The sequence below is a fragment of the Aythya ferina genome (assembly GCF_964211825.1).
Source record: "Aythya ferina genome assembly, chromosome: 1".
Classification (NCBI taxonomy): domain Eukaryota; kingdom Metazoa; phylum Chordata; class Aves; order Anseriformes; family Anatidae; genus Aythya; species Aythya ferina.
The window spans coordinates 31,771,415-31,787,798 of NC_140296.1; the positions used below are offsets into that span (position 1 = coordinate 31,771,415).

The following is a 16,384-nucleotide window of genomic DNA, read 5'->3' on the forward strand; positions in this document are numbered from 1 at the left end:
TCACAGTACTTGTGGTATTTTTGTCGATATACATAAAAGCTTATGGAATGACACACAATTTAGTATAAGTAGTATTAGCTCTCTAAATAATGAAGTGACATTTATTTGTTTAAAACTTAGTATAGAGAATAATCTGATTCTATATAAAATAAAGATAATTATCCAGTTCTGAAAGATATCTCTCTCCCTGTTATTCTCATCAAATGTCTTCCAAAATTGTAAGAATATGAAGGCAAGAATAATGTAAGCATATTTTATGAGGACAGTAGGATCCAAATCTCAAAGTAATAGAAATATCAAATCTAAACAAATGGCAGAAAAAAAGTTAACAAACTTAATAAAATACAATTCCCATGCTATTAATTCCACACTAGATTCAACATCCAGCTAGTGGACAGAGAACTGAGGCACAATAAAGCACAGTAATCCTAGAAAAGCATGAACTCTGTAGTGGTTTTGTGACTAGAGTCTGCTTGTGTCTCTTCTTTCTGAGACTGTGTCATGTGGAAGATGGAGAATTAGTCAGACACAGAGATGAGAGAAATCTGCAGAAATTATGCTGAAAAATAGACATTATAGAACTTCACTATTTCAGCAAATTGTTAACATTTCCAGTATATGACTGTGTATACATTTAGTGACTCAAAAATAAAAATTAAAAAAAATAAATTTGAGCATTCTTCCTCTTAGAATATATTAAATAAGAACATGGGAATAGCACTAATGTAACTGAAAAAAACTAGTAAAGAGCTGTGTCACTTGTACAAAAGAACACTTCTCTATCCAGCTCATTACAGAAATTAGATAACTGCAAGTAATTATTTAAGTAATATAAATAGTTATAAAACATTTTTGTAAGCACTATTTTTTCCTATTATAACTAAATTGAATTACTACAGAAAACAATTTTAGCAAAGGTATCTTATAACACGCTTTCTTCAACATACTCTGTCTCGTGTTAGCATTTGAGCTCTGTTTTTATGTACAATTTTAATAACTCCCGGGGGCTGGATCCATGCCTCTCCATCGACTTGCACTGGAACCCCTTCATCACCAAGTATGGTGATCTTTACTGACCGACACTGGAAAAGAACAAACATGTTATTTTACAGAGCAATAAATATTAATCAAACTGACGGACCACCTGAAATATGTTGATTACTAGGAGCTGTGGCTTCCCTCCAGATTTGCCTCAAGGGTGAAGCGCTTTTATACTTCATCCATCATTTAAGACAATTTGTTACCCGTTAACATTAAAACAATGTCAGTGCTTTATTAATGTATAGGGCAATGGTCATCTAGAGTACCACCACTCTCCAGCATCCCAAACTGATGCCAACTATGTCATGTGCTTTCCATCAAGAAACAGACCTGAGCTATCCGGTGGTGCTGCAGTTTGATAACTCTTGAAACTGCCATCTGCATGCTGCCAAATACTGCCACAACTTCCAAGATTTTATCATCAAAAGATGGGGCCCCAAATATCTGAAAGAAAAATAAAATATTCAATTTTCCATGGTACATTTGGTGCTTAGAGTGCATGACCAATGAAGCACAAATTCAGCCTTCTTTTCTGTAGATTCACTTACAGATTCAATTTCAACATTTAAATGCATCTAAATGCTTTAGAATAACTACATTGTCCCTATAAATATTATAGGAATGAGATACCACAGACAGCAGGCAAATGCTATGTTAAAACAGCAATGACAACAGCATTTCAAACATCTGAATGACAAGGCATATCCTTATATATACAAAAGATGGCATGTTCCTGTATGCAGCCTATGAAATGCTTTTCAGTGCAAAATGAAAGGCCAGTTTAAATCTCCACTCGGTTAAGGTACTTAATATCTAAGAGGTTCTTGAAGTTAAGAGGAACAATGGTGCTTTTTTCTCAGAAGTGCTTATGTTCCTATAATTCTCTGGAAACCAGCATCTGATCCACTCTCAGCTTTGATAAATGATGCTTTAATACCGAGGAGAATCTTGTTTGAAGTGTACATAATTATCTGCCATAAACATTATTTAAAAAAAAAAAAAAAAAAAGTCTAACAAATGTTCTTATCCAGCCAAGACTTTGAATTCCCATGAGCTAAAAAACCGTACCACACTGAGTGTGTGCCATTGCCACCTGGTGTGCTGGAGGAGAACTCAGCCATGTTGGGGGGAAGTCTTAGGCTGGAGTTCAGTTGGTTCAAGGGACCTAGAAGACACCTTAAGCCCTATGGTCACTTGAAGCTTGATCATTTCATAGTGATATGGAATAGGGAGCAGCAAGGGAGAGAAGTCAGCAGGAGGTATCACTCCAGGAAGATTATAATGGGTAAATAATGGGTAAATTTCTCTGACTCAAACAACCTGACTTGGTGAAGTAAGCTACATTGTACAACAAAGAACAGATGAGAAAATCCTGGAAAAAAAAAAAAACAAAAGGCACAACTGCCCCTTGAGAGTGGAGGTGCCTCCTTCCTGGAGGTGGAGAATAAGAAGGTGAAGATCCAGAACCACACAGTCCAGCTAGTGGCTGTGATGATGGCTTAGTGAGGAAGAGGATGGGAAATGGGGAGGAACTTTGGTCCTTGCTGCCCATCACAAGCCAATGGGAGACTTCTCCCCAGTGCAGTGAGTGTGGCTTTGACCTGAAGACTGAGGAATTCATGTCAGGGAAAGGGCTGCACAGCACAGTTGCCAGTTTGCCCTCAGTTGCTGTAGTTTGCCACAGTTGTGGCACTTGCCCTGTGAGCATCCCAGGATTGCATAGGTGAGTCTTGAATAAATCAGTGTCAAAGAGTGAAAATGCAATTTTACTAGGCCTAGTGTGTTCTGAACCAAAAGTTTTTTCATTTACCATGGGTAAGTGAACCGCTTGAAAAGATCAGAAGCAGAGTTTCTGGTTTTCCAAGGTAAAAAGGTATGGACAGTCCCTGATCCAGCTTTAATAACTGACATCTACAGGGCTATCTCAGCACGGGTTAAGAAAAGTAGTTCCAAGACTTCATTTATTTTGGGCTTCCATTTTAGAAAAGGAAGAGACAAACCACAGCCTAATCTACTGTGTCTCTCCACAAGTAAAACATATCTGCAACGAAAAACAACCATATATATAATTGTTTGTTTTTTTTCCAAATGAAGCCAAACAAATCTCTACATATCAATGCTAAGAAAACAATTCCCTCCTTTGCTGTTGCACCTCACCACAGGTCATGTTTCCAACTTGTCTTTTGGATACCAAAACAACACGCTTAAAGAAGCCCTGCTCAACTCAGTGTACAGCTGCCCTCTTTGGCTCACCAGTAACATTTCAGAAATACTCACAGCCATCAAGACAACATCTTTCTTTAGTCCAGATAAGCAGAACTGACAGCATTTCAGACCACCATCTCTGACCATCGGTCACTCAAGATTGCAGTAAAGCAGTGGCTTATGCTCCTAACTTTGTCCAGAGCAAACATGTACTTTGCTGACAGTTCTGATCACCAGATGACTAAAAATATCAATAAAACTGCTCCAAGACATACACATTTGCTGTATGCCAGTATGACAGCTAAGACAGATCTTCTCTCTCAGTCAGGCAGCCCAGGGAGAAAAATAAACTCCCAAACAGGAGCTGAGCAGACGTTAGAGATGCTTTCAAGCTATGAATGTGAACATGGGGAACATCAAAATATTAGATATCTGCAGCCAAATATAAACTTAACTGCCATTCTCCATTGTATACCAAAAAAAAAAAAAAAAAGAGAGAAAGAAAAAGAAAAAGAAAAAGGATATTGAAACATTGAAATACTTGTTCTGACTTTAAAATATGTATAAAAACTGAGCATACTAAGTCACAAGAAAGCAAAAGCAGTTTGGCGAAAAAAGTCCTGGACTGTTGAGATTAAAACCACAATCTAATTGGCAAGTATGGTTTTAGGTGAGTCAGACCTCACAGTAAATCAGGATATTCAGAACTGGGATAGTCTGCAAGCAATTACAATGGTTGTACTGTGCATGAAGTAGAGAACATGAAACAGTCTTAATGCTGCTGCAAGACATTCAGGCACCTGTGTAGTGCAACATTTCTTGGAAGATATGAGGAGGAAGGTAAAAATAGATATCATTACAAAATTTTTAAGAAGCTCATTCATTGAAAATAATGTCTAAAAACCAGATTACTATCCCCACTAAGTTACCAGTCACTAAATTTTCGCAGTGACCATCCCTTAATCCAAAGCTGAACAGGAGGAAAACGCAAGTACAAACTGTGTGAGTAATTGTCTTTGTCCATCTTCCTTATTATTAGAATATAACAGTGGAATCTATGCTTTGAGAAACTTTGTTGTACAACTTCTGCAAATAATATGTAGAGAAACTAGTAGTGTCTTTAAAATTATTTTCTAAAAATATTATTTCATAGAGTCGCTTTTTTCTTTTTTAATCATTAAGCCATGAAAATTTTGCTGGAATGTAAAGGACATGACAGAAGACAATAGACAATGCATAACCATGGTATATATTTTCCATTTAAAAAAAAAAAAAACAACAATCAAATACAAGACAATACAGTTTAAACTCAAGCAGCCTCCCTGAATAAGAGTTGTTATCCAGACTGTACCATTAAAATTAAACAAGAACAGCAGTTCATGGGATTTATTGTAGGTTTTGCCCAGAAGGTTATTTCTCTTCAGTGTTACTCACATCATCTTCCTTGGTTCCACCCCAGAAATTAGTCCCACCAGCATAACTGGGAATGTTTAGCACAGCTATGCCCTGCAGACTTGGAAGGGGGATGTACTGTCCGTCACACTGTAATGGATAAAAGCTCATTCAGTATGTAAATAATGTGATAAAATTAGTCAGCCGTTTTAATACATGAAGCCTCAATGGAGCTGGCAGGGGAGGACAGAGCCATTAATAGGTTGACAGAAGCCTATTCCACCCACACTGCAAAGCAGTTCTAATACAAACTTTTCCTCCCTAATCTCAGCACCAATTTTTGCAGCGATGACAAAACAGAAGTATCTACAGCAGAGGTGTTCCGTGACTCTTCCAGGAAGCATTTTCACATCCCTACCTGTGAAATATCTCATGCACTTAAACCATGCTCTCCCTATCACGGATTAGAAGTCTTTTAGCAATGAAAAAAGCTATTTTTTTTAAATCCTTGGTGTACACATTAAGCCAGCAATGTTCATTGACGTTACAAAAAGCTTGGGTTGGAAGGGACCTTAAGGATCATCTAACCTCCTGCCATGGGCAGGGACACCTCCCACCAGCCCAGGTTGCCCAAAGCCCCATCCAGCCTGGCCTTGAACACCTCCAGGGATGGGGCAGCCACAGCTTCTCTGGGCAGCCTGTGCCAGGGCCTCACAACCCTATGGGTGAAGAATTTCCTCCTAGCATTGAATCTAAATCTCCCATTATTTAGTTTAAAGCCATTCCCCCTTGTCCTGTCACTACACTTCCTGACAAAGAGTCAGCTTTCCTGTAGGCTCCCTTTAGGTACTAGAAAGCTGCTGTAAGGTCTCCCCAGAGCCTTCTCTTTCCCAGGCTGAACAACCCCTATTCCCTCAGCCTGTCTTTGTAGAAGAGGTGCTCCATCCCTCTGATCATCCTCATGGCCTTCCTCTGGACTCCCTCAAATAGGTCCATGAGGAAATCTTCAGCAATTGTATCAGGAGGAGAAAGAGATGCAAAGTATTTCCAGAATATGCTTAGCACTTGCTTTTTATGATTTAATCTCAGCAACAAGACACAATTTAACATTTTAATCAAAATATGACAGTATCCAACATGTGCTCTGATATTAATAAATGCTACATAGCCATTTGCATTATAGTGGAGGTCTGCCTCCAATTCCTGAAATTGATAATTTTAATTTTTCAGTGCTGAGCTCCTCATCACAAGTTTTAGCATAAGGCTGATATTATGCAAGGCAACATTAAATATGAAATTTCTACTTGTTGGTTTACTTCCAGACATATTCAAAAATAATTATGGAAGGGTCAGATATGAATGCCTTATTGAATCTTACTTGAATCATATTCAGATATCCTTAAATTAGAATTCTATCTGCAGCATACATAATGTTCTTTCCTGTCATTATATTCACTAACTACTGTATAATTCCATGATAATTATTCAATCCTTTGATAACAGCAATCTGCCTCTACCATAGAAATTCCTCCTAAAGCTCAGTGAAGAGAAAGAGTTCCAGTAAATTAAAATTACTCTTTTAACTTATAAAGTATCTTTGTATACATATCCTGAGCTTCCATATTAAATACATAAAATGAGAAGAAAAAAAAAGAAGAGAAACCATTTAGGTTCTCATTCAAACTCCAGCCTAGATATTCTTTAGATGAGCACAGATGTAGCCATCAAACAGTCATTTCCCTGCATTTGGTAACCATTTATATAATCTCCTTTAAGTTCCTAGTATTGTGAAGAAGACTTAGATTTGCTACTAGAGCTTAAAAAAAAATATATCTTTACGTTCAGATAATTACCATTGATTGCATTTGTTGTTGCATTTGTTGTTGCTGTGGTAATACTTTGGTTTCTCTGTGTGACTTTCTTGAACACCTATTTGAGAAAGTCTCTGTAGGTGTAGCTAAGCTTCTTGTGATGTACACTCAGAATCTCTCCTCTTGTCAGGATTTTTTTCGTAAAACCGACCATCTGTGTGCTCTCTCTATATGTGTAATCAAGCTGTCAGATTGTTTAAGGAGAACCTGGAGGATTAAGACTCCTTATCCCTTTCCTTCTGTTTAGTGTATATACATTTCTGTTATTATCCTTAAAACCTGGTCTCCCAATTTAATGTAATAGACATTAAGAAGAATATCTTTTATATATTTTGTATACAAGAATTTTTTTAATAAAACAGAACAAAACAGAAATTACAAAAAATGGGAAACCTGATATTTTGGGATATTTAAATACTGATATTTTCTCCAAGAAATCATTTGGGGAATCACCTCTTACATAACACATTCTTAGACAGTGCATATGAGGACAGGATTTTATCAGCTTAGGCTGACACAAGAACTCTGAAAGGTTTCAAGAGGAACACTGAATTCTTCACTACATAATGCAGAAGCAAAAAACGTCATTCTACCCATGAATAAAATTACCTCAAGTTGAACTTTTTGTTCTAAGTTCTTGTAAGTTCTCTGCAGCAGCTCTTTTGTGCCAAGAACTCCATACCACATCATGTTTTTTGTCCGACTTCTGAAAATAGAAAAAAAACAGATTCACATACTGAAGTACATATTATTATGTTTTGCATTTGTAGGAAAAAGAAAAAGTGAAGAACTTCAAACAAAGAGATAAGGAAAATAAAACTTATGGAAATGTCTTGGCTCTGTCACTGACAATTACCTGCACTTTTCAGGGTGCTCTTCTCGCTTGTTATTAAATTCAAGTGAAATTTTTGCATCTAACCCAATTCCAAAATAGTTGTTCATGACACATTTTTCTGAATATCCCTCCCTGTTAGAAGAAGAGATAATTAGGTGCACATTTTTACAGTTCCTGGACACACAGAACTTTGACCAAGATTGTGGTTGGTCTCAGAGCAGACACATCAGCAAAAGACATCACAAGGTGGTTCCTCTGAGCCTTCCTGAGGAAATCTAATGGTAGTTGAAGACACAGGTTGGCTGTTGTCTCCTTTGCAAGTGCAAAGTTCCCACAGGACAAAGAAGAAACTCTAACATAACCCATTATCTCCACCAGACCCAAACTAACAGAGGCAGACAAGGCAAGAGCTGCCTTTGGCACAGCTCTAAGACAGCCACACCAAAGTGGGATGCATTTACATGTAGGCATGCTGGTGCTGGATGTTTGGCTGATGCTGTTAGCACAGCAGTGCTTTGTTTTAGGGCTTCTATGTAGGGCTACAGCCTACAAGACAGATGTTATCCATGAGACTCTGTCAATGCTATACCCTAGGATGCAGAGACAACTTAAGACACAAATTTTCCACCTCACTGTCCCAGTCCTTAGGAGGACACTCTTCGTTGTCCTCCACTTCAAGACTCTGCTTCAATATACTGCTGGCAGCTTAACTTGCATTCAGACCAGCAGTTCAGGCAGGAAAACCCAGTTCTGATGTACTGCTCTCCTTGTCCTCTCACAGCCAGTGTGCAAGGAATAAGTGAGCATGTCTTCCTTTATTTCTGCTGCTGCAAGACAATTCTGCACTACTAATAACTGAAGGCTTATTCTAAAATGGCACAATCCAACGTGTTTTCAGACCTTGAAGTCTACTGAAAAATGATTGCAAATCAGAATTTTATAATGAAAAGAAAATATGTCAAGCTTAAAAAGATTAAGTAAAGCAAACTAAAGCAGAACAATAAATTTAGAAAAAGAAAATCTTACAGTGAATCTGGATCCGGGTCAATAAATGGTGTAGCACCAAATGGATCGATGTTTGCTAGCAACATTTTACTAATAATTGAACTTCCTGCAATAGAAGCAGCTAGGCCAGCCCTTAAACCTGATAAAAAGAAAACAAACAAGAAAAAAATAAACAATTTTAATTTTTTAAACAGAGAAACATATATTGTCATAATATAAACCACAAAATTTTGAGAGAGAAAATATTAATCAAATCCATGTATGGAGGGACTGGATTTCAATCTCAACTTTTACCTATACTGTTTATCTTTTTAGCTCTCTGGCTCTCTTGAACAGAAAGAAAGGTATGCTGAAGTGTGGTGGCTAAATTTTCAGGTAACACCACCAAAAAAAAGAAAAAGAAGAAAATTCAATAAAATTCAATTCACTGGTTGGCAAATAATAACCAAATGAGTTATCCAACATTCAGAAAGATTATTAGAGTTTTCTACTCAGTCTAATCTTCATCTCCAAACTGATCACAATTTTCTTTTGGTCCTGTCCTTTAGAAGGCAACTGTCATAAGATCAACATTCATGTGGTTGGTTCTGCAACTAGCCAACTATCCTTCACTGAATGCTTAAATATTCAGCTTGGTAAGTACAAGCTGAGTGGAAAACTCTTGAAGACGTGATGTCTTCAGAAGAAATTAAGAAAGGATTGATATCAAGACAACATTAGGAGAAAAGCAGAAAGAAAAACAAAACAAAACAAGCATAGAACACGGCAGGAATTTAATAAACAAACAAACAAATAAATAAATAAATAAATAAATAAATAAAGCAACAAACTAGAAAACAAATTGTAGTTGGGTAGGCCTGGTCCGAAGGAGACTGAAAAACGTAAAGAAAACAGAATGAGTGACATGAAAATAACTGGCAGCTTAAGGAAGGTAACTGGCATGGTAAGAAATACTCTTATCATTTTCAGAACTGGAAAAGTCATAGTTTGATTGATTTAATTTAATTAGTGGTGAGGTCACAGCCTTGCCGTGCCTACTTTGACTAATACTGAAGTCACGACACAAAATACTGTTTAATGCATGTAAACAAAGAGAAGTACTTTCTACAAGCTTTTACCTAAATTGACCTAAAGAAAAATGTAAGTCCAGTTCCATTATGTTTTAACTATACCAATTAAGTCAATTAAAACAGTGCTTTACTGGTGTTCCCTGGTATTAATTGCATTTGGATAGCAGGAAGTTTTTTTCAACCTTTTTCACCATACATCAGCTTTGTGTAGTTTCAGTTATACATTTCTTGAGAAGTACATATAGACATCTCTTATCCTTACATGGATCTGTCCATTTTGATCCATACATGGTTCCGCTGGTTAGGAGGAATGATAGAATATTCTGAATTTCGTTTTTCGTCCTCCTGAATCAAATGCAACGCTTGCTACATCTGGTGCTGTGCCAAATGATCAGGTATATTCTACATTACTTTGCACTTCCTACTATATGATCCAATGCAAAGATAAGTGTATCAGTTTAGACAAATTTGGAACTTTTTATGCCATTTCCAGGTAGAGCCCCTGGCACGATGTAAAATTTGCTATTTGACAGCAACGAGGGAAACAGAGGGCAGTATTAATACAGTGTAAGGAACAGCAAACTTCAAAATCATAATTACCTGGGCAGATAATCCTAGTGTTAAGCACAGGTAGGTTTTCTTTACTGGCAGCCAAAGCTGGAGCAGAGAAAGAGCCTGTCTGGGAATGGATACCTCGACTCGTACGTCGATCTGGAGATCTTGGTGCAGTTTTAACTGCAGAAGACATAAAAATTAGAGCACTAATTAGATCTATTATGGCAATATCAGACACATTTTGTTGTTGGTGGTGGTGTTTTATTTTTCAGACCTGAAAATATTTCAAACCCATTAGTTTAATCTGTTACCCTTTAGTGAGAAATGTCCTTCCCTCTCACTGCATACTTTTTCTTCTAAATACAGGGAAGAAAACTCAGAAATAAAGTCAAGTGACAAGCACAAATGAAAATGAGTGAGTGTACAAAGCATTTAGTGTGAGGAGTTCCTAACTTATGCTTCAAGACACTAGCAAGAAAATAAATTATATTCACCTTAAAATGTAATAGTATTTAATACTGCAGTACGTTTCTGATAAACCTAACACCAGGTTTCACAAAAATGCAGACTTGAGAAAAAAAGAAAAACAATTATTATTAAAGGATACATATAAATAAATTAATTTTAATTTTGACATATGTTTAATGATAAATATACATGGATTATAGAGTTTGTTATTATTTATAACCATTTTAATATGAATAGCTATACTATTCTCAGGCCCAAATTAGGCCACCTGATCAACAGCCAACTATTTGCTTTAAGCAGCTAAAACTGACGCTCTGCCTGCATTAGGTTTCTGAAAACATCAGTCAACTCTGATATCTTTATCTACAGCCAAACTGAAAACTGCAAGGGAAGGGAAAGCCATGTTTAGACATTTTTGTCTTCTGCAGTTACAGAGGTCTTGGAGGAGATCAGTTTACCATCACCTTTTCCTTTTCACAAAAAGCAGGAATTCCCCAAATAATAGAAATAACTTATGTTAAAATTCTACAGAATATGGATCAATAAAACCTTAAGACACATCACAAAGTTTAGTAGCTGATCAAATTGTTAGTGACAAAGGCAGGTAACAGCTCAGGAAAAAGAAGGGGAAGAAAAGGGGCAAGAGAAGATATTGACAAAAAGGAAATACTAGCTTGGTGAGGCCAGCTATCCCCAGTGCCTGCCTCTGTAGGTAATGGAAAAGGACAGGCTTTTCAAAGGGCTGACTTCAGGTGCTTTCCAGTTTCATACTGACTGACAGAATATCCCAATGCCTACTCCTGCCTAGGGAAGATAATCTTCATGAAAGTCAGCCCCATCATCAGAATCTGGTGCTCTGGGGAAGAGAGTTTGTGTATTGTTGAACACTTTGACACAGCATTTCCATGTACATGAAGAAAGATTTTACACCCATCTGATCACAGTCAGATATTTCTTGGCTATTTCTGCTCCAAATTATCTCACGTGTTAAAAATACTTCAATTTAGCACAACTTCTACGTTGACCAACTGAAATCACGAAATCACTCAAAAATGAAATGATTTCAAAGTGATCTGAAATTTTCTTCTCAACACTTGAAAATTAATTCAGCAAAAAATAAAAGATTAGGACTACCCCCAAATTACCATCAGGAATTGGTGTGAACGGGAGATATATAACCTTTTTCTTTGTGACAGAGTGGGGACAGGTCAGCTTATGCCAATCATGATAACAGACTGAGAGTAATTTAAGTTTTCTGTACATTAATAGAAAGAAAATCCACTATGAAAAAATCTAAAGACCAAGGTAATGACAAGAACCAGAGGTTAAAAATTGTATTCAAATCAATTCAGGCCATAATTTGGCCTTTTTTTTTTTTTTTTTTAATAATGGTTATCTAGCATGGAACAGTCAATGAAGTGGTAAATTCTTCATCTTCTTGTATCTCAGGAATAAGATTACACATCTTTCCGGATGACTTGCAGACAGAAATTATTAGTTGCAGGACAGGGATAAGGAGGTGAAGTTTTTTGGATTGTTTTATATTGGTCTGACCAAGGGGTCTAACATTGCCTTCTGATCTAACCAGCCTTAGGAATTATCACAAAATGCTGTAGTATTGCATGATAACAATATAGCACAACTATTTGTATATGGGCATGATAAAACACTATACTATAGTGTTAAAAAATGAAATTAAAATGGCTAGTTAGGTCTAACCAGGGTTTTTAAATATTTAGATGAAGGTAATTAACATATGGAAAAATATTGTTTCTGGTCATTTGATGAATGTAATCTCAGAGGGTAAAATATAATATTCAGAACACAATTAACTTCAATTTTTCATAATGCTACTGAAAAATTCACAATGTTATTCATACAGACTGTTCTGTCTGTACTTGGGAACAAGGCAGTTATATTAAATAGGAAAATCAACAGAGCAGCTGCTCTTTATTTGACAGATCAGACTCAGGGGGATAACTGCAATAAAGATAAACTTTTGCTGTTCATGCTCTGATAAAAACAACAGAGCCTTAATGAGTAAAACTAATGTTTCATTGCAGATAATTGAATTCATGTTTCATGCTTTCTCCCTAAACACCTATTTCCCATTGACAGCATTAATATACACTCTATTTCACATGTTTCGGATGTACGAAGAATAACACACCTCCCAATAAGCACAGAAATTGTATCACCAAGAAACAAGCTTTTTTATATATATATATATTTATATAAATGTATGTACAAAAGTATGTATTTTTATTTAATTTTACACTAACAGCAGTAGGACCAGGTCATCCTTAGTGCCAGCATCCTCCGTGAGGTACTGTTGGAATTGGACAACCAACACACACTGAGTTCTGTAACAAGGGTTAGAGGAAAGAGAACAATGAAGAGACAACCATTGGACAAAGTCTAAAATCCATTCCTGGAGGTAAGGAAATCTGAGATTCTGAATCAACTGAATCCCCAAGGAACCAATGATACATTTTTAAGGTAGGAACTATGGATACAGGCACCAACTTCATTGCAGAGCCTCAGGAAGACATCACATCTGGGCAATTTGGTGTGGCTTGGGGTAATAGAAGGAGAGGCAAATTCCAAATAACTTTTCTGGCAGCTTATTTTGCTACAGGAATTTTCTCACTAAATATCTACATGATGGCTTTTGCTGTACACCAGCTGGCATGACTCTCAGGTTCTCTCCTGAAACCTTACCTTCAGTGCATCACTGCCCACTTTGGTAATATGGCAGACTGAATTTTCCATCCCTAGCAACAAATGGGTTTCCTGAAATTATTATGCAGCTTGAGACTCTTGAATAACCTTCGCACATGAACACAAAAAGCAGTATTGAAATTTGTGATGGGCAACTTCCAAATGCAACCTCTGGCTGGTTCTGCTAGGTGCCAAAACCAAGCAGAAGAAGAGGTCCATCACAGACAAATTGCTCTTTCTTCTTTCACTGCAGCCACTCGTTGGCAGATTTTGTAAATGAAACATGAAAGAGAGATTTTTTTCCCTATCATTTGAATGTGGGAATTATTACTATGCTATTTCAGGAGATAAGTGAAAATGCTATTCTATGAAAACTATTTCACACACAGCAACTAAACACTATGCAACAAAATAGGCTATTACTTTTATGAAAATGCTGCCTTCCAGGAAAGTTGTTTTGGACTCAGATCACTCAATATTCCAATTGCTTTGTACAATTATTGATAGAAATAATGCATGTGGATTATTATGAGTTGGACTTTAAAACTCATCATGGGCTACCCACACATACATGCTGTCTGCCTTTTTTTGAAAACCACCTTCAAAGCCCCACGGTGAGGACACATGATACTCCTACTGGAAAGGAGAAAGACTTGGGCACGAATAGCTGATACAGTTCATTTGAACAAGGACAGAGCAGGTAAGGGGCTGTACAGCTTGGAAAGCAAGCATAGCTTGGTATAGTGACTTGCTATACAGCAGCCAATAGCCACAAGGAACTAGCTGGACTAACAATTTGGTTTGGGAATGAGGACCCAAGGGTTTTTTTAGTGAAAAGGAGCCCTAGTAACTTCCACAGAATCACAGAATGGTTAAGGTTGGAAGGAACCTCTGGATGTCTTCTGGTCCAGCCCTCCTGCTCAAGAAAGGAGAGCTAGAGCAGGTTGCCCAGGATCATGTCCAAGTAGCTTTTGAAGATCTCCAATGAGAGAGGCTCCACAACCTGTTTGGGCAACCTGTGCCACTGCTCCACCACCAATACAGTAAAGAAGTGCTTCCTGATGCTCACATGGAAACTTTTTTCCCTTTTTGAAGATAGGAGTGGCATTTACTTCCCTTCGGTCTTCAGGCACTTCTCCCATTTGCCATAACTGAGCAAAGACTATAGAGAGTTTCCTCATAATCCCATCTGCCAGCTCCCTCAGCATCTTTGGGTGCATCCCATCAGGGCCCATGGACTTGCGAATGTTCGGTTTGCTCAAGTATTCTCTGACCTGATCCTCTTCATCCAAAGGCACATGTTGCTTGCTCCAGCCTTTCAGCCAGGCCTCTGGGACCTGCAATTCCTGAAAGCCAGTCTTGCTGGTAAAGGCTGAGGCAAGGAAGGGATTCAGTGCCTCAGCCTTTTCACTGTCTTGGGTAACAAGGTCCCCTGTGTCCTTCAGGAGAGGGCCCACATTTCCCATAGTCTTCCTTTTGTCATTGAGGGACTTGTAAAAGCCCTTCTTTGACAGTGGTTCTCTTCCTATGGAAGAAGCTGTGAAAGCTGGAAAAGTATAGGATACTTGAGGATGATAGCACAGGCTACCTAGAAAGATTAATAAGATCAGGCTACTTTTCTTCATTTTCCTGATTCTTTGGCCAGTCCTTTTCTAAATGACTTAACTTAGTTAATTTCTGAAAGTATTTTGTAATGGGTATTGCTGAACTATTTACGTCTGCTCCTCTGAAGGAGGATCCAGACAGTAATAAGTCATTTAATAAAAATGAAATTAAATTCTTCACTTGTTATAATTTAAACTACCTTTTAACATCTGTAACCATCCTAGCCTTGGTGCCTGGAGCTGCTCAACAAACACAAGAGGAACAGTGTTCCATGTTCTCTTTATTTTAAATTTTCTAATTGAAATTCAATGAATGCAGAAACTCTACTATTATTTTTTAATGGTTCAATATTGAGGAAAAGGTGCATGAAGAAGAGGTAGCAACTGTAATATTACCTGCCAGATGAGCCAGAAGGTTGGATACACCAAAGACTTGGTTTCATCTCTCTGCTTTGGATTAGACAACTAGAGGGAATGACCTTCGTACTTGCACTTCTCAGGAGGCTTTTATGTTTCTATTATATTCTTTCCTACTTTAAGCTGTTCTACTTCACATAAAATACTTAAATATGTATTCTCTCAGTTCCAAAAAACTCTGTTTCAAGGTAAGTTCCCAGCTGAGAATTGCAGGTTTGTTGTCAGTACAACGAATAAATATGTCAGTTTTGCACAATTTGAAGCACTTTCAACAGAAATGACTGACAGAAATTCCTGTAATATGCCCTAAAATTTCTATGACTGAGACATGCTATTGTCACTCTTCTATAGGTTCTAGTCATTGTTCAGGTTCATATAGAAAGTTGAGTGCAAATGCTGGGTTAAATGCAGGCACCTCTCTCCCCAACAAGTAACCTTTTCAGCTTTGCAAATGTGTTCCAAAAGACTGTTCATTTTCTCTGGCATTTTTCCTTCAAATCTTATTTATCCAAATCTAAAAGTTTGCGACTAGCCTCCAGTGTAACAACATGCCAGTATTTGGCAAATAATATATTCATTGCAAAATATTCTCTCAGACCAATTAGAAAGGACAATCACAGCTGTATGCTTTCACACAAGTTCCATTCTCCTACTGCATGCAATGCAAGGCGTTCCAACAACCAGAAACATTTTATACACAAAGAAGATATTTTTCAGAAAGTGATATAAAACCAATAGAAATAATCAAACTGGTTTTAATTATGCAACCAACTATGCTGGTTTCATAGGAAGACTACATAATTTAAAATTATTTTATTACTAATTTACTCACTTGACTGGGACTCATATTCCTTTGTATCTTCGTCTTTTTCCTCTTCTTTGGATTCATCCAATTCTTTGCTATATTCTACAGGGGACTGGTTCACTTGTTCTTCACTATGAGCGTTCTGCTCATCCACAACTGCTTATTTAAAAAAAAAAAAAAGACAGAAAGGTTAACGATCTTTAATGAAAATCTGAATAAATGAAATATGAGCTTCTTTTTTCCATAGCTTTAAGTTTTAAAATATTTAAAAAAAAATGGTTCTATTGCCATTTCAGTGAAAAAGATTCTAGTAATTGCCTTTGCCTATTGACGTTTTTCTGCCAGAAATTTTCATTTTGTGGAGAATAATAGTTACCAAAGAAACACACTTGTAT

At 37.1% G+C, this 16,384-nt stretch overlaps 1 protein-coding gene across 7 annotated transcripts in view; it reads right to left on the reverse strand.

Annotated features, from left to right (window-relative positions):
• Positions 1 to 16,384, reverse strand: part of DGKH (diacylglycerol kinase eta) — a 173,618-nt gene that overhangs the window by 27,367 nt on the left and 129,867 nt on the right. For all 7 annotated transcript variants that reach the window (XM_084530251.1, XM_084530250.1, XM_084530252.1 and 4 more), the window contains 8 exons: positions 16,017 to 16,145; positions 10,020 to 10,154; positions 8,371 to 8,488; positions 7,366 to 7,476; positions 7,119 to 7,215; positions 4,681 to 4,788; positions 1,372 to 1,485; positions 948 to 1,082 (listed from right to left, as the gene is read on the reverse strand). In XM_084530251.1, the coding sequence (XP_084386377.1) occupies positions 948 to 1,082; positions 1,372 to 1,485; positions 4,681 to 4,788; positions 7,119 to 7,215; positions 7,366 to 7,476; positions 8,371 to 8,488; positions 10,020 to 10,154; positions 16,017 to 16,145 (947 nt within the window). The remainder of the gene's footprint in view (positions 1 to 947; positions 1,083 to 1,371; positions 1,486 to 4,680; positions 4,789 to 7,118; positions 7,216 to 7,365; positions 7,477 to 8,370; positions 8,489 to 10,019; positions 10,155 to 16,016; positions 16,146 to 16,384) is intronic.